The following is a 22617-nucleotide window of genomic DNA, read 5'->3' on the forward strand; positions in this document are numbered from 1 at the left end:
ATCAATCAGTTTATGGAACTCGTTTCTGGGGTCATTGCACTTGAAAGCAACTGCTCTGTCTCAGAATTCTACTCAATTTAATTATAAAGAGATAGAAAGTTTTTAATAGGAACTGATTGGAGGAGGAATAAAGTTTTGGGTAGTTTAGGGTTCATATACCTATAACTCGTAGGGTAACTAAACAATTCAAGCAACGAGGTGAAAAAGATTCCGATCTTATGAAACATACATATATACATATTATAAATAGATACTTTCCGAAATGCGGAAAAGAACGCTCTATCACAGAAAAAATGAATTACGCCGTAAACAATTAAAAATTGTATGGTTTTATATTAATAACAATCTGGTATCAATCAGTTTTTAGAACTGCTGCACAAACTGCTATTTTAATCTCCCATAAAAAACTTTCCCTGGTTCAAATGCAAACATTTCTCAAATTTGGAAATTAATTTTACGGGTGCACATTTACCGCAAATAATAATTTATAAATTTGGACAGATCATGGTAATGCTTTTCGTTGATCTTGGCAAGGAGCTCTGCGGGGAAATAGTTTTCTATTATTCTTTTAAGGATGATTTAGCTTTTAATAAAGCTTTTTCCTTTTTATACCCTTGCAGAGGGTATTATAATTTTGGTCAAAAGTGTGCAACGCAGTGAAGGAGACATCTCCGACCCTATAAAGTATATATATTCTTGATCAGGATCACCTCCTGAGTTGATATAGCCATGTCCGTCTGTCCGTCTGTCTGTCCGTCTGTCTGTTTCTACGCAAACTAGTCTCTCAGTTTTAAAGCTATCGAATTGAAACTTTGCACACACCCTTCTTTCCTTTGCACGCAGTATATATGTCGGAACGGCCGGGATCGGTCGACTATATCCTATAGCTGCCATATAACTGATTGATCGGAAATGCCATAACTTTGTTGTTTGTTAAGTTAGGAAGCTGGAATTTTCTATGGGTTTTATATTTGGCCAATCAATCCGACCTACCAAATTTCATAAGAATCGGTCGACTATATCCTATAGCTGCCATATAACTGATTGATCGGAAATGCCATAACTTTGTTGTTTGTTAAGTTAGGAAGCTGGGTTTTATATTTGGCCAATCAATCTGACCTACCAAATTTCATAAGAATCGGTCGACTATATCCTATAGCTGCCATATAACTGATTGATCGGAAATGCCATAACTTTGTTGTTTGTTAAGTTAGGAAGCTGGAATTTTCTATGGGTTTTATATTTGGCCAATCAATCTGACCTACCAAATTTCATAAGAATCGGCCGACTATATCCTATAGCTGTCATATAACTGATTGATCGGAAATGCCATAACTTTAGTGTTTGTAAAGTTAGGAAGCTGGGTTTTATATTTGGCCAATCAATCCGACCTACCAAATTTCATAAGAATCGGTCGACTATATCCTATAGCTGCCATATAACTGATTGATCGGAAATGCCATAACTTTGTTGTTTGTTAAGTTAGGAAGCTGGAATTTTCTATGGGTTTTATATTTGGCCAATCAATCTGACCTACCAAATTTCATAAGAATCGGCCGACTATATCCTATAGCTGTCATATAACTGATTGATCGGAAATGCCATAACTTTAGTGTTTGTAAAGTTAGGAAGTTGGGATTTTCTATGGGTTTTATATTTGGCCAATTAATCCGACCTACCAAATTTCATAAGGATCGGCCGACTATATCCTATTGCCGCCATATAACTGATTGATAGGATATGCCATAACTTTGGTGTTTGTAAAGTTAGGAAGTAGGGATTTTCTATGGGTTTTATTTTTAGCCAATTAATCCGACCTATCCTATAGCTGCCATATAACTGAACGATTGGAAATGCCATAACTTTGGTCTTTTTAAAGTTAGACAGTTGGGATTTTTTATGAGTATTAAGTTGCATCATATGAATAATTTTGGAGAATATAATTTACAGAGTATTCTGCAAGGGTATATCAACTTCGGCTCCGCCCGAAGTTAGCTTTCCTTTCTTGTTTTGATTGTTAACAAGAGAGAACGCTATAGTCGAGTGCCTCGACTATTAGATACCCGTTACTCAGCTAAACAACTTAATATAAATATGCCTTCTTGTATGTTTTTCGCCGCTCGAATTAGCACCTTGGCCAGCTGTTCCAAAGTCATCCGTTAGATGGCGCTACCGTGGTACCACGGGCCATGAAAGGCGGAAATGTAGGCGCTAGCCAGGTTTAAGCGTTTAATGGGTTTTTGGGCGTTGGAGTGGGTGTGGCAAACTTAGGCCAATCGATAGGTATTGACGAAACAAATACATATCAATTAAAATTTTCATAATAGCATCAAAACTGTGGCCACAGCTTGTGGCTTGTGGGCGTCAGAGGGGGCGTGGCACCATTTTGAAACAAACTTGCGCTGCGTAGGAACTCCTAAAATCTACATGCAAAATGCCAATCTTCTAGCTTTTATAGTTTCCGAGATCTCAGCGTTCATACGGACAGACAGAAGGACAGACGGACATGGCTATATCGACTCGGCTAGTGATCCTGAACAAGAATATATATACTTTATAGGGTCGGAAACGCTTCCTTCTACCTGTTACATACTTTTGCACGAATACAATATACCCTTTTACTCTACGAGTAACGGGTATAAAAATAAGTATAAGCTGTGCATATAGATATACACAAATTAAAAAGTTTTTACTATTTTCAAGAAAATCGCAAAAGTAGTGGGCACATTTGTGTGTATATTCGAAGCTAGCTATATATAACCCTTAATACCAAGGTGGATCTACGCGATCACAGCAAATCAGCACATTTCAGAGTGGGCTCAAAAAAGTACGCTTATCAATGGTCATTCCTCGGACTTCAAAGTGTTTGACAGACGTTTAATCAGTACTTTAGTCATCGTTTTCCAGTTCACAGTTTCGTATCACTAAAAAAACCAATTTAAAATGCCTAAGATTGCAGGGATTTTTCTTTTGTTCATTCTGTTCGCCATAAGAAGAAGTTTTAGGCTGGGAAAGGGACATGTTCTAATGTAGTTTCTTTGTTTTAGGTGGCCATGTGAGATTGATTAGATTGATGAGCTTCGTAGAATGAAAGAAAGTCTTGGGAAGCAATTGGAATTTCTTTAGGTAATCCATTCTGCAGAGCTGAAAGGGAATATATACTTTGCATGCCACAGTTAACTTTCTTTTGTTTTAAGCATAATTTATAATCTTTTTTTGTTGTGCAGACGGAAATTGATGATCCAGACGTTAAAAACACAAGAAATGATTGAAGAATTTAAACGCAACTATACATTGCTTACCGAATCATAAAAGCCAAACTAGTTGAAATAAAACAGAAACGATTTTAATGATTTTAAAGCTTTTTTATTGTAATAAATTAAATAAATAGTTTTTCTTAAATGAGATTTTCTAATTAATTTATAGGCTAAGCTATATGGTACTTGAGCCTATCATTGTCCTTGCCCTTGGGTGGGGTAAGGTCCTTTAGGGGCGCGATTTCCAGTGGTTTGGGGGTGGGAGTATCCTTTAAGGGCATGGGGGGCAGGGCGATGTCCTCAGTGGTCTTTGCAGGCTCAAAAACTGCGGTTGGTTTTGGAATCGCGGCCTGGACAGCAACTGGCACTGGGATCAGAGGAGCTGCCAGGAGCTTCTTGACAGTCAGGGTCAAGGGCTCCTCCTCGTTCTTCTCCTTTTGGAACTCCTTCTCCTCACTGCTCTCACTGCTGTCCTTTTCCATCTTCTTTTTCTCAGCCTTTTCCTTCTTTTTTTGCTGCTTCTCCTTCTCCTCCTCCTGCCTCTTTTTCTCCTCCTCCAGCTGCTGTTTCTCCTCCTCCTGCCTCTTTTTCTCCTCCTCCTGCTTCTTTTTCTCCTCCGCCAGCTTCAGTTGCTCAACAATGGCCGCATCCCGGAAGTAAGGTGACGAGCGGAACTTCTTGTCGGCATAGGCAGTCTCCTGGGTGTATTTCGCCTGGCACTCGGAATAGGAGAAGTCCGTCCAAAGGCCGTGGGATCGGCACTTGGCCACGCTCAGTTTGCATTTGTTGTAGAAGACGGCCACTTCGGAGGATGTCCTGCCGCAAACGGGTTCGTACAGCTCATCGCAATCATCGTCGCACAAATAGCCCTCGCTCAATGACTGGGCTGCACTATTGATGGCCGCGGAATTGGAGGTCTGGCAATTCTTTTGGCCGGACTCACAGCCGAACCACGCAATGGGAATGGCCAGGTAGGGCGGACTCAGACGCTTCTGACTGGATCCAGATTCCCCGGGAGCCGCATAGGTGCGCTTCACATAGTAGCCGTGCTCCTCGGTGGATACCTGAGTGCTGCCAGCCAGATCCGTCGAGCTGGACCACTTGGTCTTCGTCTTGGTCTTGTGGGCATCGGACTTCTCGTGATTATGGTGATCGGAGCCCTTGTGCTTGCGACGTTTCGCCTCTGCGGGTGTCGCCTCCAAAAGCAGCAAAGCAGCCACTATTAGATGGTAATAATTGAGCATTAGTTGATTATAGGATGTCCAGAACTGATCGGTTTCGATGGGAAACACTTACCAACGATACAAGCAACTTGGTACGGTCTCATGTTGATCTGGCCAGCTGCTCGTCTCCACAACAACTGATCGCATCTTCTGGCGAGCGGTGCTTAAGTACCAGTCTTAGCCACTCGACGGGGAATTCTTTACCGGTTTTCAGATCGCACTGCAGATCTCAGCGGCAATGGCCAGTTCCCCACTGCGTTTGTTTACACTTCGCGCAGTTTCGAGACCCGAACGAAAGTACTATCTTATTTGGTGAAATTTTTATGCAAACTCATGTGGTCGTACCCTTTTCCCAGCGATAGCCATCTAGAATGTCTCATATCTGGAACTGGTTGTGTGTTTAACACCTTCGATGCCCCCCATTCGACGCCCAGCCTCTTGAGCCGGTTCTACGAAATTAGGTCAATCTGGAAAGGTTCGGTGATCTGGTTGTTATTTTATGAGGTTCTTCTGGCCGCGATCGCCGGCAGCTGCACTCGCTCGCAGGAAATCCACGTCCAATCAAGCGCTGTTATTCTGTTATTCCGCCGATCTCTGTTGATCTTTGGTCTGTCTAAGAGATCACATCCATCGATGGTAATTGTAGTCTTGATTGGAGGAAGATTTAGACAAACTTAAGTGAACTTTTTAGCTCAAGAATCGGCTTAAAGATGGACAATAGATTGGAATTGGTTCCGTACCGACTGGTAACAACTACCATTCAAATATAACACTTTAAAATAGCTATTTGTATATAGGAGATTGATTTATTGATCATAAGTGTTGTATAGTTAAGTTTACCGAATACATCTTCGATGTATACATACACACAATACCCAAATCCACTCTCTAATGATTATAAATCACTGAATATCTGTTGATCAACCCGGTAAGCCATCCATAATTGCATTTATTATTACCACCATCGATTTGATGACTCATTTCGCTCGTGATCACTTCTTGTTGATTTTGAAATGTAGTTCCATGGAAAAGTTTTCAAATTTCCCATTAGCATTAGAAAGTTAACCGATCTGTGATGCACTGCCGTCTGGTTGGGGGCGATCAAAGCGTATCTAATTACGTAATTAGGGCTTTGACCGAGTCCCAAAAAAAAGTGAGACTAAGTGATCTTGTAAGCAGCTTTGCATATCAGCGGAAGAGTCGAACTGGGTTCGCCAAACGGCGCTAATGTTTCAGACAAACAGTTCCAAGCGAGACCATGTCTTTGGACACAAATCAACAGATTTATGAAAGAAGCTGCCAGAAAACAGAAAGACAGAAAATTTAAATAAATGATTTCGGTTTCTTTGGGCTAAGCTATCGCGTAAACAAAAGAAGTTCAACGAAAGGAAAGAAAACAACCAAATGAGATGAGCCGCGGTGGGAGGAAAGAAACCCAAGAAAGAGAGCTTGGGTGCAGTAAAAGCGGCTGGACAACGCTCTGGTTAGTCCGCACCAGAGATCGGGTTAAGATCGCGCTGAGAGCGGAGCGTTTTGGGATCGCCTTGTTTGCTCGCATTTACTTTCATTTTTGGAGGGGCTATAAAAAGCGAAAGCAGAGCGCTGGATTTGCTCATAAAGACCGCAAAACTGCAAAAGTCCACTACGGAGTCAGTCGAAATCAAAGGATTAACACAATGGTTAGACCCATCTACCTGGCCCTCGGTGAGCTAATTTCTGATAGGGGTTTCATTTACCTTTGCTAACCATTTCACCTCCCAAAAACAGCCGCTTTGCTCGTCCTGACCTGCTCTTTAAGTGCAGCTCCATTGGGCGAGTCGGAAATCAATACCAGTCTCGAGCTTTCAGCTTCCAAACAGACAGAGGAGCAACTGGAGGCCCACAACTCGAGTACCGACAGCAGTGAGGAGGGCGATGACGATGAGGTGGAGGATGAGGTGGCCGTGAAGACCGAAGAGGATGATGATGAAGAGGACGACGACGACGATGACTCGCTGATCCGCAGACGTCGCGAGGTGGATACCACTGAGGAACCTTCCGAGGAGACAGCCACCGAAATCCCAACTGAAGATCAGAAGGTGGATGCCACCACTGGGGCAGCTCCAACGAGAAAACCCGTGCTCGTCCTTATCCGCGACGCCTTGAAGAAGGTCACCACGGACCTGCCCACCGCACAGGTGGCCAATAATGCACTGCAGTACTTCCAGCAGTTCGAGCACTTCATCCAGCAGGCCATTGAGGAGGTCATCGGCGACGATGACGATGAGGAGGAGACTCCGGTCACGGTCATTCCGGCAGTGGAGGCCACCAACTATGAGAACAAGAAGCCCGAGGTGGAGAGTCCGGAGAAGGCTCCTGAGCCCGAGGTCCCAGCTGAAGTCCCTGAAAAAGAGACCCAAGCCATGGAACCCGTCAAGATGGAGGATTCCACCACTTCGACTTCGGCTCCTCTAAGCAATGCTGTCTAGTCTAGATATCCGGTTCAGATCCACACATCATTTCTCAGTTATTTATTGTCATTTATTTATTGTTAGATATAAACTTAATGCCATATCCTGAAGTCTAAAGTGTTTATTCCACCGGGTGGTACACAAGATCCTGGCGATCCATCCTCTCCTTCATCGCATATATGTGACTCTTCAGTTGGCTGCGATGGCGATTGGTGGTCCGTCTCTTGGGAGATTCAATCTGCTGGAGCAAGCGGTTGAAGTGCGAGTTGGGTGCCTTGGTGGAGGGGTTCTTCTTGCCGGATCCAGTGCCATTGGGCTTTTTCAGGGACAACTCCTGATCCCCAATGGTCAGGGTCAGGGGCAGCTTTCCACGCGTGCTGATGTAGATGGGAATGGTGATGTAGATGGGCGAGCCGACTGGTTGAGGACTGACCACTGGGGAATCTGGTTGGGTTTTGATCTGCTGACTTGGCTGTTGCTGCGACTAAAAAGTATAATAAAGTATTGTATGTATAAAGAACAAATATATTAAGTGGTATGATAAAAAAAATGTGATTTAATTCGCATAAGATAGTGATAGTGAATTGACAATAAATTTGAAATGAGAAATATAACATTTATATCTGCGACCATAATGAATATTTTTATAAAATTTTATAAATATAAAGAAAAAGGTGTCGTTTATTAAAATGATATGCATAAGACTTTGTTATTTAATTACAATGGAAAATATACCTTAGACTTTCTTTAAATATACAGAAAAACTGTATAAAGTAAGACAAATGTATCTTTATATATACATAATTAAAGTACGAACGTTAACCAGGTACTTCAAAAGAAAGTCAATGTTATAAGCATTGAAAAAAACTCAATTATTGTTTATGATTGAAGTGTTAAAACGATCGATATCAGGTAGTTGAGGATAATGGAAAATAAATCTTCTGAACCCCAATAAGTGATTTATTATGGAGTCTGCTTAAAGGATTTCATACCTGCTCTACTTTTTCTGAGGGCAGTGACAGCTGGTTGAAAAAATAAAAGAAGTAAAATAAATGAAACATTAAATAAATAAAAATGTATTTAAACAAATATATAATTATGTTTTAGTTCATTAAAAAAGATGTGAAATCGAACATACTTATCAGTATAAGTATGTTCCAAGAGATCTAATTAAATATTCAACCTATTTGCTTCGTCTGAATGATATAATATTTCTCACCTCCTCATTTTCAAGATGCAGTGGCTGCTGTTTGAGGAAGTGCAGCGGATTGGCATCCTCGCCCAGGTTGTTGTACTCGTCCTCCGACAAAGCGGGAAGACGATCGTTGTGGAAGTTGTAGTCCTCCTCCTCGATTTCATGTGCCTGCATTGAGGACTTGGCTGTGGGGGGGTTGTTGGGTTTGGGAGTAGTGGTCGAGGTGGTACTGGAGGAGCTGGACGAGGAATCTGATGAGGATGGCTGCAGCATTACCTTCACTCTAATGACCTCCTGGCTGTCGTTCTTTTTTGTGACATTCTGACCAGAGCACAGAATTGAGCAGAGCAGCAAAACTAAAGTAAATTAAATACAATTAGGTAAATTCATTTTTACTCATATTCTGTTAGATTTAATGAGTGACTATTAAAGTATGGTCTTTTTACTTTACTTAAAAACTTTAAATTTATTATTTATGTATTGATCTATTTTAAACAGTCATAACAAAATGGTTTTGCTTTTAACATTATTAAATATTATTAGAAGTCAAAAAAATCTTTCTCAATTATAAAAATAATACAAGCTTATATCATTTTATATTGTTAAACTTACTTAGAACTGAATTGAGTTTTATAGACTTTAAAGACATATAAAATATAAAAGTTCGCAGGCATTACGAACTTGTCTAACCCAAATTAAAGCTATGATCATTTCAAGTGATGTCCAAAAACCTTTTTGCAATTTCAGTGTGATATTTTATTTGATAAAATATTACAACCTAAAAGCTACCGACTAACTTAAGATAATGCCCAGCCCCAGCCTAACAGCCTGTTCCAAGGTACTCCTTGCGATTTGCCCAGATTACAGGGTCGTCTTCTTGCCATTAAGGATCATCTCGGTGAGTCCGAGTTGCCGGAATTGTTGGAGGCGCTCCACTTGGTGGCAGAGACGTTTCTGGAACTGCACCTCCCGGCTGAGTTCCTTTAGTTCATCCACAGTGCCCATGGGGCTGCAGCTGCCCATCTTTTTGGCAATGAGATGCGAGGTCAGCGCGATTTTGGCCTTCGAGAGGCGCAGATAGGAGAAATCGGTGCTGGATCGCTTTAGTTCCTGGCGGTACAGGAACAGTTGGTAGGGGAAGTTCACGTTGGCGGCCTTTCGACGGAGTTTCTTCAGAGCCCGCTTCTTCTGTTTCTTCAGCGGATCGTGGCTCTTCACCTTGTGTGGTTTGTCGGAACGCTTCTTTTCTGATCTGCGGCTGGACTTGTGATGGTGGTCAATCCTCTCTGATTTGTGATGGCTGGACTTGTGCTGCTGGTCAATCATGGTGTGTGTTTCTGGTTCTATGTCTCTGGAGCGAATGATGCTTTGACCAGTAGGGTGAGGTCCTTTTAAAGGACACGATCGGCAGGTAGATCCTCCGCCCAGGTAGATCCGCTCATTATCGGGTGCCAGTCACGCGCTTGCAGGCCATAAACTTAAACCGTTTAGCAGACTCCTCATTCGGTTTCCATGGGCCATGCGGGTCGCCGGGAATTTCCCCGTTTATGGCTTTATGACTAGCCAAAGATCCGCATACCCGGCCTAATCCTCAATTATGGCAGCCAACTTAGCGCCGTTCGCCCAGATCCCCTGGGTTTTGTGGCGATTTTTCCAGCCGAACCCAGCAGGGGATACCCGACCACCTTTCGCGGAAAACGCGGACTGTTCTAGAAGCACATTCAGTGGAAATAGGCAAGGAGACTCGACCCTGTCCCCCTAGAAATTTCTAGCTAACACTTGGATTTCCTGGAGGCAAGACCTTAGATAATTCCCTTTTCACACGGTCACCTTTCTATTTGCCTTTCCCCGAGAATCCTTGTCATCTAACACCCACGGTACACCAAAATGTATTTAAGAACGCACCTCCGCAATTAAAGCTCCAAGATGTCTTCATGTTTCGTGTTTGAAAATAATACTGAAACCGCTTTTGGCATGAGATTTCTATTTTATACCTGTGAAGGCAAAGTTTATGGCTCGAGAAATTTCATTTGAATGGGAACAATGCGAAGTTCTACCGGTAGAAATTTGCATATTAATTTCTCAATAGTCTGGCTCCACTTTTCTCTTTCTTTTCTAGCTATGCAAATTTGGCTTTGCCTGCTTTTGGACCTACAAATTTAAGCGCCAATGTCGTCATTGATTGAGTCTCTTGTTGAAGATGGCCAGGGGAGTGGAGGGGAAGTCGAATAAATAATGATGATGCGCCACTTTTTCGGTTTATTTTGCATGCATTTTATGAATTTCGATTCGAGAGGCATTCTTTCGCCCGAGTGCCCAACAGAAGTTATGAGGTCTCTTCATATCTTTATATTACCCCCTCAGTTCTGCACAGAAAAAAAGAAAGCAACATGGACTACAAAAATGTATATAAATTTAGGAATTAGTGTTTCCCAGCCCAGTTTAAATATTTACTATTAAGATATTTTATTAAGAAATTTGTTTAATTTCCGAGGGAGTCAAAGGTTTAATGATTTACAAATATTTATTTATTTTGATATAAATATTATATTAATAATAAATACCTTTAAAGTGTCGTATTCTCCAATCATAAACATATTTAAAGTTAAGCTGGTTCTAATTGAAACATTTTATTTTAATTATTTACAGATGTTAAAATAGTTTATATTCTTAGATTACTCATCAAATTTGGTTGTACCTATACCTTCTCTGTGATCAGTCATATTTTTTAAAACAAATAAATATTGTTTCTGTAATACAAACAAATCGGTCAAGGTTTTACCTCAGTGTGGTCATTCGAAATTAGTCCGGACCATTGGAAAGTCATCGATGGATGGGTCGCTGCATCCATTTAAAGTTCATTTTATTTATCTAGCTGCCAGACGGAAAGTCCGGGTATTTCCATTTGACTTGGCTGCGACTGCCTTGCATAACGCTTCCCTCGATGTCCTTCATCTTTTGCGGTTTGCGTTTGTCATTAGACAACGTCTAGACCGAGACTCAGTCAGCCAGTGCCAGACATCGATCTGCGGTGATTGCCCCAAGAAGTTGGCTACACAAAATTGGCCATAGGGAAATGGTCGAGATTGGCAACGCTTTCCGAGCCAACTGTCTCCAAATTAATATTTTTTGGGTTAAGCAGAGCGAATATATAACGATTTTGGCAGCATATTTCATCTTCCTTTTGACTTCATTTTTTTTAATTTTTGTAGTGAAATGAGGTTATAATGCACTGATAGCCTAGGCAATTTCCAATTTTAAAATCATTTACTAAAAACTCCCCAATTATCACACTTCAAAAGAACCCTTGTTCTTATCTCACCACTTAGACAAATGGAATATTTTATACATTTCCATCAATTTTATTTCCCTGATAGGGCATCATTTAATTCTGCTTAACTGTTTCTGGTTTTTATGGCTGACCCTTCAGCTGGGGACGTTTTACGATCCGTCCTTTTATAGATTTCCAATTATAAATGCAGAAAAAGTCAAGCCATGGGAGGGCTAAACTTTTTCATTGCAACCAATCGAACGAACGGCGCAATAATTTTCCATCGCCATTGTGTGTTTGCAATTTGTTAGCCATGAGGCCAATAAATTGGCCAAATATGCGCCATAAAGTGGCTAGCAGAAGGAGCCATCAGCCAGAAGATAGAATCCAGCAGGGGGAGAAAAAGGAGGAAAGAAGGGGATTCCCCAAAACCTATGCACTTTGTAATGAAATAAATGGACTTTCATGATGGACGGGCCAGCAAATAAATGGCAAATTTTCGCTCCAAATTAAAATATATACTTTTTATATTTTGTTATGGCCGTGGTAAAATACACACGGCTAAACTCCTCTCACGGAGTTATATTGTTTCATTTTATGTATTGCTCTTGTTTCGGGCTGTATAAACTGCATTTCACATTTTATTGTGCACTCAATCAAAAATCCATTTCCGTTTGTTTCGAACCCATACATCTGTTTCAGTCTGTCTGCGCGGAGTGTGGAGATTCCGGATCCAACGGCAGGTGGATTCGCGGGTGCCCGGATTGGCAGCCAAAAGTTTGATAATTGAGTTGGAGCCACGCGCTGAAGTTTCGACCATGTCCACCTACCCAATGGGTTACAGAACCAGTCTATGCACTTAAAGAAATGCTTTTAAAAACAATTGTTATTTCAAGTCACAAAAAGGAAGCCTCAATAAATGTCATTTGGAATAAGAGATTAAGCTCTTTGTTAGTTGTGATCTGGTTGGTGATCCTAAATATGATAGATTTTTCAGATTATTTACCAAATAAGAGAAAGTAGGAAGAAAGCGAACGTTAACAGTAGTTAATTTAAAATGATGTTCTATTAAATAAAATAATTCAATTAATTACGAATAATAATATAAATATTTTAGATATGGTTTTTTTTTTATTAATAAAAGATTCGAATATAGATTTTGTTATTTCAGTTTACTTAAAAAATATTAATACTTCATTTTATAAAGTACATATGTTTATATTCCGTACACAAAAATACATACTTACAAACAAGGGTAAGGATACAATTTTATTAATGTTTTGTACTATCAATGATGAAGACTATATAATAAGAAATATTTGCATATAACCAATATGTTCAAACTTTTACCCAGTGCATCGCCCACGCCCATCCATTGCTGTCCCCAATCATCATCAGCTTTTGGCGGACTGGGGAGGAGGCCTCCTTTTGAATGCGCAGGACGATGGCAGGGACTCCGTTCGTGTTGCACGTGCCGCATGGCAATTCAATCGACTGTGGGGCGAGGAGTCAGCTGAGCGACCAAATAACATCGGATGGATGGCTACCCTGACAGCCCGAGTTCCGCTCTTGAGCCCCAACTCCCGCCCCTCGACCCTTGAACCCCAACCTCCGCCCCGCCACCTCTGCATACTGCAGTCAAAGTAATGCAATCCCATTGCAGCCGCATAGGGTAAATGGTTGGAGATCCTTGCGGAAGGACCTTTATTGTGTTTGTGCAGACCATATGATGGAGTCCTTGCCGGCAACTGACTTTGAAATGGTTAAATGATGGTCAAACGATGAATGAATTATTCGCACAGCAAATGGGACATGAGGATGTGTAATTTGAACACCAATGTTTATCCAACTAAGCTCTAAGTAATAGTGGATTTCACTCATAGAATGTATACTTATTTGATATACATTTTAAATAAATTTTTTTAGCCTAAAGTTATTTTTTTTAAATAAGTCAACATACATCAATTTATAAAGAATTTCGTTCATTTTTAGTACTAATGGACCGTTTTTTCCCTATTAAAAACTGAACATTTTATTTTAAATTAAACACATTTATCATAGCATTTTAACTAATGGATATTCTGCTAATCATTTTTGTATTATATATGAGACTGTAAATTTCTTTGAAAAAATTACTTTTTAAAACATTTTAAATTAAATCAGAAAAATATTTATACATATTCAATTAGGAGTAGTTCTCCGTTTAATTTAAAAGAGGAAACGGAATATCTGCATTCGAGTATTTGGCAAAAACTGAAGTGAAAAGAAAGGGAAACACTGCATGATATGCACGAAAAATTGTCATGCAATAAAAACTAATCAAATAAATAAATAAATGAACAAAAGCTGGGCAGTAGAAACGGAGGCACCGGCAGAGCAAATAAAGTGACAAAATAAAGGAAAACAATTGCGAAATAAATGCCACAAACAATTGACAATAAACTACACGACATACGAATAAGTGTGCATGCGTGTGAGTGTATGACCTGATTCGCATACATACATAGATACATGTTTGCATGCGTCAAGGATATAAATAAAATGAAAAGAAGCCAGAAGAAGAATGAGGCACTGAGAAATAATAAATAAACTACAGTTCATGTCATGTCAGCAAGGATAACAGAGAAGAAGGGACCAACAAAAACTGACAAAATGAAATTGAGAAGAGGAACAAAACACACAAACACACGATGGGGGGAAAAACAAAAAAGATAATAATAAATATGTAGAACAAGTGAAAATGGCCAAAAGTTGTACAGATGCGTGTAGTTAATTTGATGAGCTCTTTAAGTTGTCCAATTTGTTCGCATCCCGGCAAAAAGAAATTGAAATAGGCCTTGTGAACACGAATAGACACGCATTCACCCAAAATTTAGGGAAGATATGGTTGGCAAAAGATAAGGATTGGGATAAGAAAGTGGGCTGAAAATCCTATCCGAGGGGTTTCTGCAGTCAAGAATTGAAAATGCTGGTTTTGGGTGTCTAAAAGTGGGAAAGAAAACATTGTAATATTCTCATTGTTGTGGGTTTAGGTTTGCAGGAGAAGAAATAAAAAGGTAAGGATATGTTAAAAACTTTTGGCATCAATATTCATTATTTTAATTGATTTTACATGTTATGAGTGTTTTATATAATATAGATATCTATAGATTATTATTTTCAAAAAGAAATCATATATTATGCTTTTGCAGATTCATTTATATTTAATTCATATAGCTCCTATAGGAGTAATTGGAAAAAAGGGAAATAAAATTTTAACTTTGTTGTTTCTTAACTTTTTTTGTTAAGCAAAAATCTAAAAATAATCAAACGACTGTATCATTAATCTGATATAGGGACAATCAGAAAAAGGGTAATTAGGTTATAAACTAAAATTATATTAACATATAACCATATACCACGAGCTACAGTAATTTTTAACGATTTTGGAGTATTGGTTTTACTTTTATAAAAATCGGACAATTCGGACATAGAAACCATTGAAAATGTAGTCGGAAAATAGACTTAGCTTCATTATTTTTAGGCATAAAAATTGAAATATAAAATATTACATTTTTAAAAGAGTAACAAGGGTATATTAACTTAAGTTAACCTAAGTTTGCTTTGAAAATTTGTCATTTTATCGTTGATCAATTTGTTTGACACATTTTCACCATTTTACATGTTATTTATTTTTAAGTTTTTGATGACTTATGAAGAATATGTCAATCTCTTAGTGGAGTTTTTCAGGGCCTTCCCTCACCAGTTCGAGAACTGACTGCAGACTCCAACTGGTTCCCCATTCGATTACGCACTAAGCCCCATATCTACGCCAACAATCTGTTAAGTCACTTTCAACATTGTTCAGGCAATTGCAATATCATCGCCCCACCATTATGAAAACAATCCACGCTCTGTGCCTCCGGCCGCAGTTTCGATTCCTCCGCTTATTGGCCATAAATTTAACGTGGCCATGGTCTATTAACTCCGGCCAGATCTGGAGAAGGGTGTCTCTTAATTTAGCCACGTTTATCTGCGAGTGCGAGGGAGTGGGGCCGGAAATCTCTGTTCGCACAAATCAAAATATATATAAACCCCTGGCAAGGCCGGCGCATCCGACTTTGGCGGCTTATCTATTGGCTATGGAAATTGAATTTCCCCTCGATGAGCAGCGAAGAACGGGACTAAATTGGCAATGGAGTCACATGTGCAGAAAGGACGCGTCCAGATAATTGCGCGATAACAGGCTAATTTTCAATTAGCGCCATTTTGATAAGTGAACATAAATTAGGCGTTTTCTTTCGCCCCGTTTGGGCTTCATTAATCGGCAGCAACAAATTGCGAATGGATATTTCTGCTTGCTGCTCATTTCCGGTCTCCGATGGGATTGAATCGGCCGGGGGTGCCACAAACGTGACTAGTTTATTGATTTCGATCGGACTTTCGCCGCTTGGCGGCTTGGCGGTACATAAATTAATAATAATACCGAGAGCAGTCGGTAACAATTTGCTTTGCTCTGCAAAAGTTGGAAAAGCTGAAAAGGCTGCAAAAGGCGAGAGCTCTCTATGACCAACTAAAAGTCAAACACCACCCGCTGCTCCGCAATATACGTGTTGGCCATTTTGACGTCGTGGTCGAAGTCGGGGTGTTCGAACCTTTTGGCCATATAAAATTCCAATCATACTTGACCAAAAGCAAAACACTGGAGAATTTCTACGCCAAAAGCACTGAGCGGCAACAGGAAAAAGGGAAACAGCATCGGCAGAAAGTTAAGTGAAGTGGGGCGTTTAAGCCAGAAAATTTTTGGGGGAGGGAAAGGGGTTAAGGGAACAGGAGTTAGCCTGCTACTGGCAGCAGTCAGCAGAATTTGTGCTACACTTTTGCCAATAACTTACCGCTGCTTAATGTTGCCCTTTCCTTTTGGGCCCTCCAAAGGAAGGTGGGTTCTAAAACTTTCCGGTTCAGTTTGAGGACCACGAAAAGGAATTTCAAAAAAAATATTCAAAGGTTTTACCATTGAAAATCGTAACAAAAGCATTTTTCTAAAGCAATACTATGCTTTTATCCTAAAAGTTTTTCATTCCCAAAAGAAAATTTCAATGAGTTTTATTATTATTTGTAAAAACCATATATTAGATGAAATATAACAAAAACTAATTATAAAAAAATTCTAAAATATATTAAGCTTAAAACTGTATTTATTTACTTATTACTTATTAACTTATTACTTATTAAACAATGAGATATTAAAAATAAAATAAATTAAAATGCTATTGCATAATGTTCGCATTTATACTTAATATTTATATACTTTCCTAAAGGGCATTCTATACTCTGCTTAAACGGCTCAGATTTTATTCCTTTACAATTTCCAGGTTACTTTCAAAGTTTAGAGCCCAGCTTGACTGCCAAATGGTCTTTCTTTTTCCACCTCCACTTATTTGTGTTCTGGGGCTTATTGCCAGTGGGCAAAAGTGAACAATTTTCGACAGATTTTCGGAAAATAGTTGCCGACTGCATAAGGTAGAATGCATCGCTCCCCGGGCTTCGCTTTTGCGGTTGGCCTTGCGGGAGCATTTGGCCCAAGTCCAAAGCCAGTCAGTCGGGGGGAAAAGCAGAGCAGAGTTAGAAAATTCCTTTTCACTTTTCAAACGATAACCTTTAAACATTTCCGAAGGACGAAGGATATACAAGTTTAAAAGCAGAGGAGTTCTCCTTGGAACAGGTAAGTTGTCGCAGCTTAATCGATTTGAAAAAAAAAGTTGCCATGTCCTGAGCTACCCTCGCCATGCTACATTATTTTTACGCACCATTTGTTTCACCCCCGGCGCCCTTGGAAATTGCAGAAAATGGAAAATCCGCTGGTCGACCCTCTCCGCATCCAATGATAAACTTTCGACACATTTTTCATTTATTTTCAGCACCTTTGATTGATATATTGAACACTTGGCACCCAGCTCAAGCAACAGTCTTTGGATGTCCTTCCGTTTCCTCCTGTTCTCCAGTTATCCTTTACCTCTCCTGTATACCTAGCCAAATTGAGCATTGAAATTTACAAAAAAAAGCAAGTATTATATTTGCACTGATCAAATAAAGCTTAGAAAAGTATCATGGTTATCTTTTATGAGAAGTAAAATAATGTTTGTATATTTAATGGTTATTATGGCGTATTTGCCAGAAATGTACCAGAAAATGTATGAAATGTGGCTTAAAAAGAGTAAATTCTAATGTTAAAAATGCTACCCTGGTTTTACATATACAAGAAAAAGTATATTCTTTACTATTCAATTTTATAAAATGTTTAAAAATGTTTCAAATTTTTTTATAAAGCCATTTGAAAACGTGATGTTTAAGTACGTTTTTTTTGTGTTTAAGAGCTGTTTATGTTTGTGATGTTGAGAAACATGATTTTTTCAGTGTATGACGGAGCTCGCGTCAGCTGGTAGACATTGCCCGAGCATTTCCAGCGGATGCTGGGGAAAGGCGAAAGTGCGGGAGGGCAGTCATGTCAAATGCTGTGACAAAGGTGAAAGCTCTCACCCGGCCACCCATCAACCCACCCACTTTGCCCGGCTGAACTGAGAGCTGGCTTACGGTTTAAATTGAAGTGCAGGACACACTTCCTTTGAGCGCAGGATCCTGGAGGCAGTGCGTCAGAACCTTGAGCATTTGATCTACCTCAATGTTGGCTGATAGATGGCTCCTGATCCGGTAGCAGAAATAGCTATGAAAAGGGGACTTTTATTTTATTTGATGACCCATGGAATTCCGTTTACCTTTGTCTCGCATATCATCCAAAGTGGCCTCCGAGCAATCTGCTTTGTGCACCAACTTGACAATAACCGGCCATAAATAAACAAATATCATTAAACTTAAGCAAGTGCCTGGCTCCTGGCCGCCATTCAGGCCAATTGCTCGACCAGCGGCAGTCGAGTGAACAAAACCAAAAGATATGCCAAACTATGGCCAAAGTGGCAGCAAGGAGTGGATGGAAAGGAAACGATGGCGGATACCAGCGATGCGGGGCAACTTTTCATAAACATTATTAACAATTATTGTTGTTAGCTGAAGTTGCCCGGGTGGGTGGATTCTGGTTGCCAGGACTCCCCGCTCCTGTCGCGTGCAGCTAACAAAGTCCTTGTGCCGACTCCTTGCTTGTTGCCTGCCTGCTGGCAAAAGTTATAAGCACGGCCAAAAGTTGATAAGAATGAGCCATAGACGTCGTAAGGCAGCCACTTTTGGTCTGAGCTCATTCGAGTGGGGGGTCGACGGGAATGAGGGAGTCCTTAACACGGACAAGCTTTGTGCATTTTTTATAAACTAACGCCCTAAAACGCGACAAAAAAAGAGAACAGCAACAAAGATGGGTTCCCAGCACACTTTAGGCCATGTCTGGACTTTGTTGGTGGTATCTGCAGGTGGGAGTGTGATTCGTGAGCAAGCTGTAAATAAAGCCAGTTAATTTGGGTTCTTTATAAATACTTTTTGTATTATTAGAAAACTTATTTTATGATTTCCCGAGGTAAAAACAATTAAATATTCCACAAAAACTAATAATGCATATTTTTATACTTTAATATAGGAATTCTTCAGCTCCTCCTTTAATTATACCATTTTTAAATAAAACTATAATAATAGCATAGTCATTTTATCTAAGCCCTTATTAACATATATTAGGAATTTTAAAAGGAGAAAAATGAATTTAAAAAAGCATATATTTTAAAATATTTTGTAGGCCGCTTGACCTTAGATTTATTTGACTGCTGATTTCTTGCTGCAGTTCAAGGTTGCCATCTCTAGTGAAAAGTTTGTTGCAGGTTGCTACTTTTTCTCAGCTTGTTTATTGATGTTGTTCTTGCTGCTGCATCCACTTTTTTCAGCACTAAGCAGACAGTTATTGTTGTTGCCGCTACTTGCACATACTTCAAATAGTCTTACAGAAGTTGTACACTATCTTCCTTGGCGGAAAGTTCATAAAGTTGCGACGAAAAACGCCCACAGGTTGGCCACGTTCAACGTTCGGCGTTCGTCTTTGCAGCCATTGCTCATACGCCATGTTGCACGCAGGGGGTGGGAAACGGGGGAGGGGAGGGGAAACTCGTTTTTTTTTTTTCGGAGAGTGAATGAAAGACTGAGCCAAGTCTCGCCCTCGTCTCGAGCCCCACAAAAGTTGAGAGCATTGCACGAAAGTTTAATTGAGAAAGTTAAGGAATTTCAATTAACTGTGGATATTTGTTATTTTTATTCCGGGGATGCCTGCTTCTGGTCCTCTGTCCTGTTCCTGCTGGTCCTGTTCTTCGTCCTCGGCCAAAGTCTGGGCTGTAGCATTTTTTGGCCAAGTATTTTGTGTGTTGAGTCATGTGTGCTATTGGCTGGCAAGTTTTTCCCTCAATCCGGCTAGTTGTTTTTTGTTGTTCGTCGTGGCTTAATATCCCATTAAGTGGAGTCTATTAGCCAGCGGCCCTTAGCTCATTTACCAGGGTGAAAGATGCACTTAAGGAAGGCCATGATTTAGCTCTGATTGTAGTGCCAGCTTTTGGCCAGGCTGATTCATTCGATCGCTTGCAAACCAATCTGGATGGCTTAGCCCTTAATGCGGACAATGGGCAGATTTCTTTTTGCTGGCCCACTGTTAATCGCATTAATTGCACTTAATTGAAAATACAATCGGTTCGCGATGCACGGCCAGACTTCAGGCTAAGATTTGTGGCATTTGGGGCGCCGTTAGTCCATCAATCAATTAAACCAATCATTTGCAAATTGCCAATGCCAAATGTTCGGTCCACCAAACCTGAACTTTGGCCTTCTGATCTCGGTTGACAAGTCGTGTAAGTTGCTGGCCACCTGCTCTTGTTTAATTATTGTTCGCGCTGCCGTTGGCTTACCAATATAGCGTTAACCGCTAACGAGTTAAGTGCTTTGTACGCCCGCTGAGCGGCGACCGCAGCCCACTGCCGAAGTAAAATCCGGATCCCAGGATTTCAGAAGGTGGATGGGCCAAGTGGACAGAAGGACAGATGGGCAGTTGGGCGGTTCAAGGGTAAGCTGACATATCGTTGATGAGTTCTGTTGACCAAAGTCATTACATGGCGAATGTTGAATGATGAAAGCTCCACCGCCCCTTCCTCGAAGCCCCTTGACCTGAATCCCAACTCCACTGCCCTTTAAGTCGTCTCTGTGTGTGGGTGTGTGTGTGTGTGGGTGTGTGGTTTCGTAAAGTGATCACGGGTGGTGCGAAGTGGTGGAAGGGAATTTAAATGTTGCGGTGGTTGCGGATAACGTGATTGAGGCCAATTGAGTCATTGGATAAGCAATTTAAGCTAAGTCGGAGGGATTAGTTCGATACTTTTATCAATTCAAATTATACAGATATATTAAAGGAGCTTGATTATGTAACAGGCCAAGTATAATATATATAAGCTGGCCACATTATTAGAGCAGTGGCTATCTCTTTCAAGAGAGGTGCTATCCCTCTCTCTCAAGAGAACGCCAGAGAGAGCTGCCTGCGTGCAGCGAAGCTCAGTCTCGATCGAACCAGAAAGTAAAGACAACGTGTGTGAGAGTTTAAATTAAAATAAAGAGACAAACTATTCCTGGTACAATCTCAGAAGTGGGATTCATAAAAAACTTTTTTTTATCAACTGGAAACGCCTATAATAATAAATAAAAATATGGATATAAACATATCGGAAGTGACAGTTATTCAATTAAAAAGGTGGTTGGAGCTTCTAAATCTGTCGACGAAGGGCACCAAGTCGGAACTTTTGCTCGGCTTTGCAGCGTTCCGGAAGAAATTCGCGGAAGGGCGCCCGAGAACCTTGTGGAGCAAGCTGAATTGGAAAATATTGACGAGAATCGCAGTGAGCTGGAAGTTGACGCTGAGACTTTGGAAAATTTGCGAGCCGAAATTTCGAGGGCTCAGAAAATTTTAGAGAACTTAAACTACCAGATCAACAGCGCTGGTGGCAACCGAAATAACGGAGGCAGAGGAGGCGAAAATGCGTTTCAGCAGAACGAGCAACGGCGAAACAGCGGAGGCGGCGGAGACGAAATTGCGTTTCAGCAAAACAGCGGCGGCAGAGGCAACAGCGACAGAGACAACGGCGACAGAAGCAGCGGCTGCAGAGACAACGGCGGCAGAGACGGCGACGGCAGAGACGGCGACGTCAGAGACAGCGGTGGCAGAGAAGACGATGGCGGCAGAGGCAGAGACGACGGCAGCGCCGTTTATGACGAAATGGCATCGTTTGGTGGTGGGTTTTCGTCATCACGATTTAACATGGCGAAGGAAATGCTGATGGACTTCACAGATAAAGTGGCTATTCTACCATGGATCGCTCAATGGGCCAACATATCGGCTTTGTTTAGCTTTTCATACATGCAACGACGTATCTTGCTGATCAGCAAGTTAAAGGGCAGTGCGTTGCAGTGGCTGCATGCGGATGAAGGGCGGTTCGTGAAGCCCACAAATGAGCTGCTGGAACAACTGCAGCTAGCTTTCGGAGGCTTTGAATCAAAGGCTACATTAAGGCGCAAGTTTAAGGAGCGAATTTGGTCGTCAACGGAAAAATTCGCAGTCTACTTCGAGGAAAAGTGCAGACTTGCTCGAGATGTCACCATGGAGGCGGATGAACTACTGGACGGACTCGTGGAGGGCATTCCAGCTCTAAGCTTGCGTACACAGGCCAAGCTTCAATGTTTTGATGGGCCGGAGCGCATGCTTCAAGCTTTTGCGGACATCATGTTGCCGAAAAGGGCGACAACAACCAAAGTGGCAACATCGAAGACGGGTTCAACAAGCAGAGAGACGCGTTGTTTCAACTGCAACGCAAAGGGGCACTGGAAGAGAGAATGCACCAGGCCGAATAGGCCGCCTGGATCATGCTATGGTTGTGGCGCAGAAGATCACCGTTTGACTGAATGTCCCCAGAACAAGAAGAAGGTTGAGAACAAATATGTAAGATTATTCAAAATTTTTAGTGTTGAAAACCCTAACCAGCCCATTATCACAGAGTGCCTAATAGATTCGGGAAGCCCTGTGTCATTGATCAAAATTTCATACTTACCAGCCAACATAAAATTAGAACCTCAAGAAAAGAGTTACTTTGGTCTAAATAAAAGCTTATTGAAAAGTTATGACAAAATATTATGTTCTATATATAAAAAGGAATTAAAGATTTGGTTTAACTTAATTGTAGTGGCTGACGAATCTATGGGCTGTAATATTGTGCTAGGTAGAGAT

The 22617-nt window shown here is 40.8% G+C and overlaps 4 protein-coding genes across 5 annotated transcripts; 1 reads left to right on the forward strand and 3 right to left on the reverse strand.

Annotated features, from left to right (window-relative positions):
• Positions 1 to 3399: 3399 nt before the first annotated feature.
• LOC108053664 (DNA ligase 1) lies at positions 3400 to 4599 on the reverse strand. Its single transcript, XM_017136376.2, has 2 exons — positions 4554 to 4599; positions 3400 to 4476 (listed from the first exon to the last, which is right to left on the reverse strand). The coding sequence occupies exons 1-2, from the start codon at positions 4582 to 4584 to the stop codon at positions 3428 to 3430; spliced, it is 1080 nt and encodes a 359-aa protein (XP_016991865.2). The 5' UTR covers positions 4585 to 4599; the 3' UTR covers positions 3400 to 3427.
• Positions 4600 to 5974: 1375 nt separating this feature from the next.
• On the forward strand, positions 5975 to 7040 carry LOC108053663 (ATP-dependent RNA helicase dbp-8). The gene is made up of 2 exons (XM_017136375.2): positions 5975 to 6184; positions 6248 to 7040. Exons 1-2 carry the CDS (start codon positions 6157 to 6159, stop codon positions 6946 to 6948), a joined length of 729 nt encoding a protein of 242 aa, XP_016991864.2. The 5' UTR covers positions 5975 to 6156; the 3' UTR covers positions 6949 to 7040.
• On the reverse strand, positions 6957 to 10069 carry LOC108053665. Of its 2 annotated transcripts, XM_017136377.2 has the most exons (4): positions 10031 to 10069; positions 8150 to 8481; positions 7923 to 7952; positions 6957 to 7414 (listed from the first exon to the last, which is right to left on the reverse strand). In XM_017136377.2, exons 1-4 carry the CDS (start codon positions 10059 to 10061, stop codon positions 7052 to 7054), a joined length of 756 nt encoding a protein of 251 aa, XP_016991866.1. In that variant the 5' UTR covers positions 10062 to 10069; the 3' UTR covers positions 6957 to 7051. The 2 variants fall into 2 exon arrangements, with proteins under 2 accessions (XP_016991866.1, XP_016991867.1); XM_017136378.2 differs by lacking the exon at positions 7923 to 7952.
• Positions 8399 to 9471, reverse strand: LOC108053667. The gene has a single exon (XM_017136379.2). The coding sequence runs from the start codon at positions 9449 to 9451 to the stop codon at positions 8987 to 8989; it is 465 nt and encodes a 154-aa protein (XP_016991868.1). The 5' UTR covers positions 9452 to 9471; the 3' UTR covers positions 8399 to 8986.
• Positions 10070 to 22617: the final 12548 nt, after the last annotated feature.

Source organism: Drosophila rhopaloa, unplaced genomic scaffold (genome assembly GCF_018152115.1).
Source record: "Drosophila rhopaloa isolate 14029-0021.01 unplaced genomic scaffold, ASM1815211v1 contig_163, whole genome shotgun sequence".
Classification (NCBI taxonomy): domain Eukaryota; kingdom Metazoa; phylum Arthropoda; class Insecta; order Diptera; family Drosophilidae; genus Drosophila; species Drosophila rhopaloa.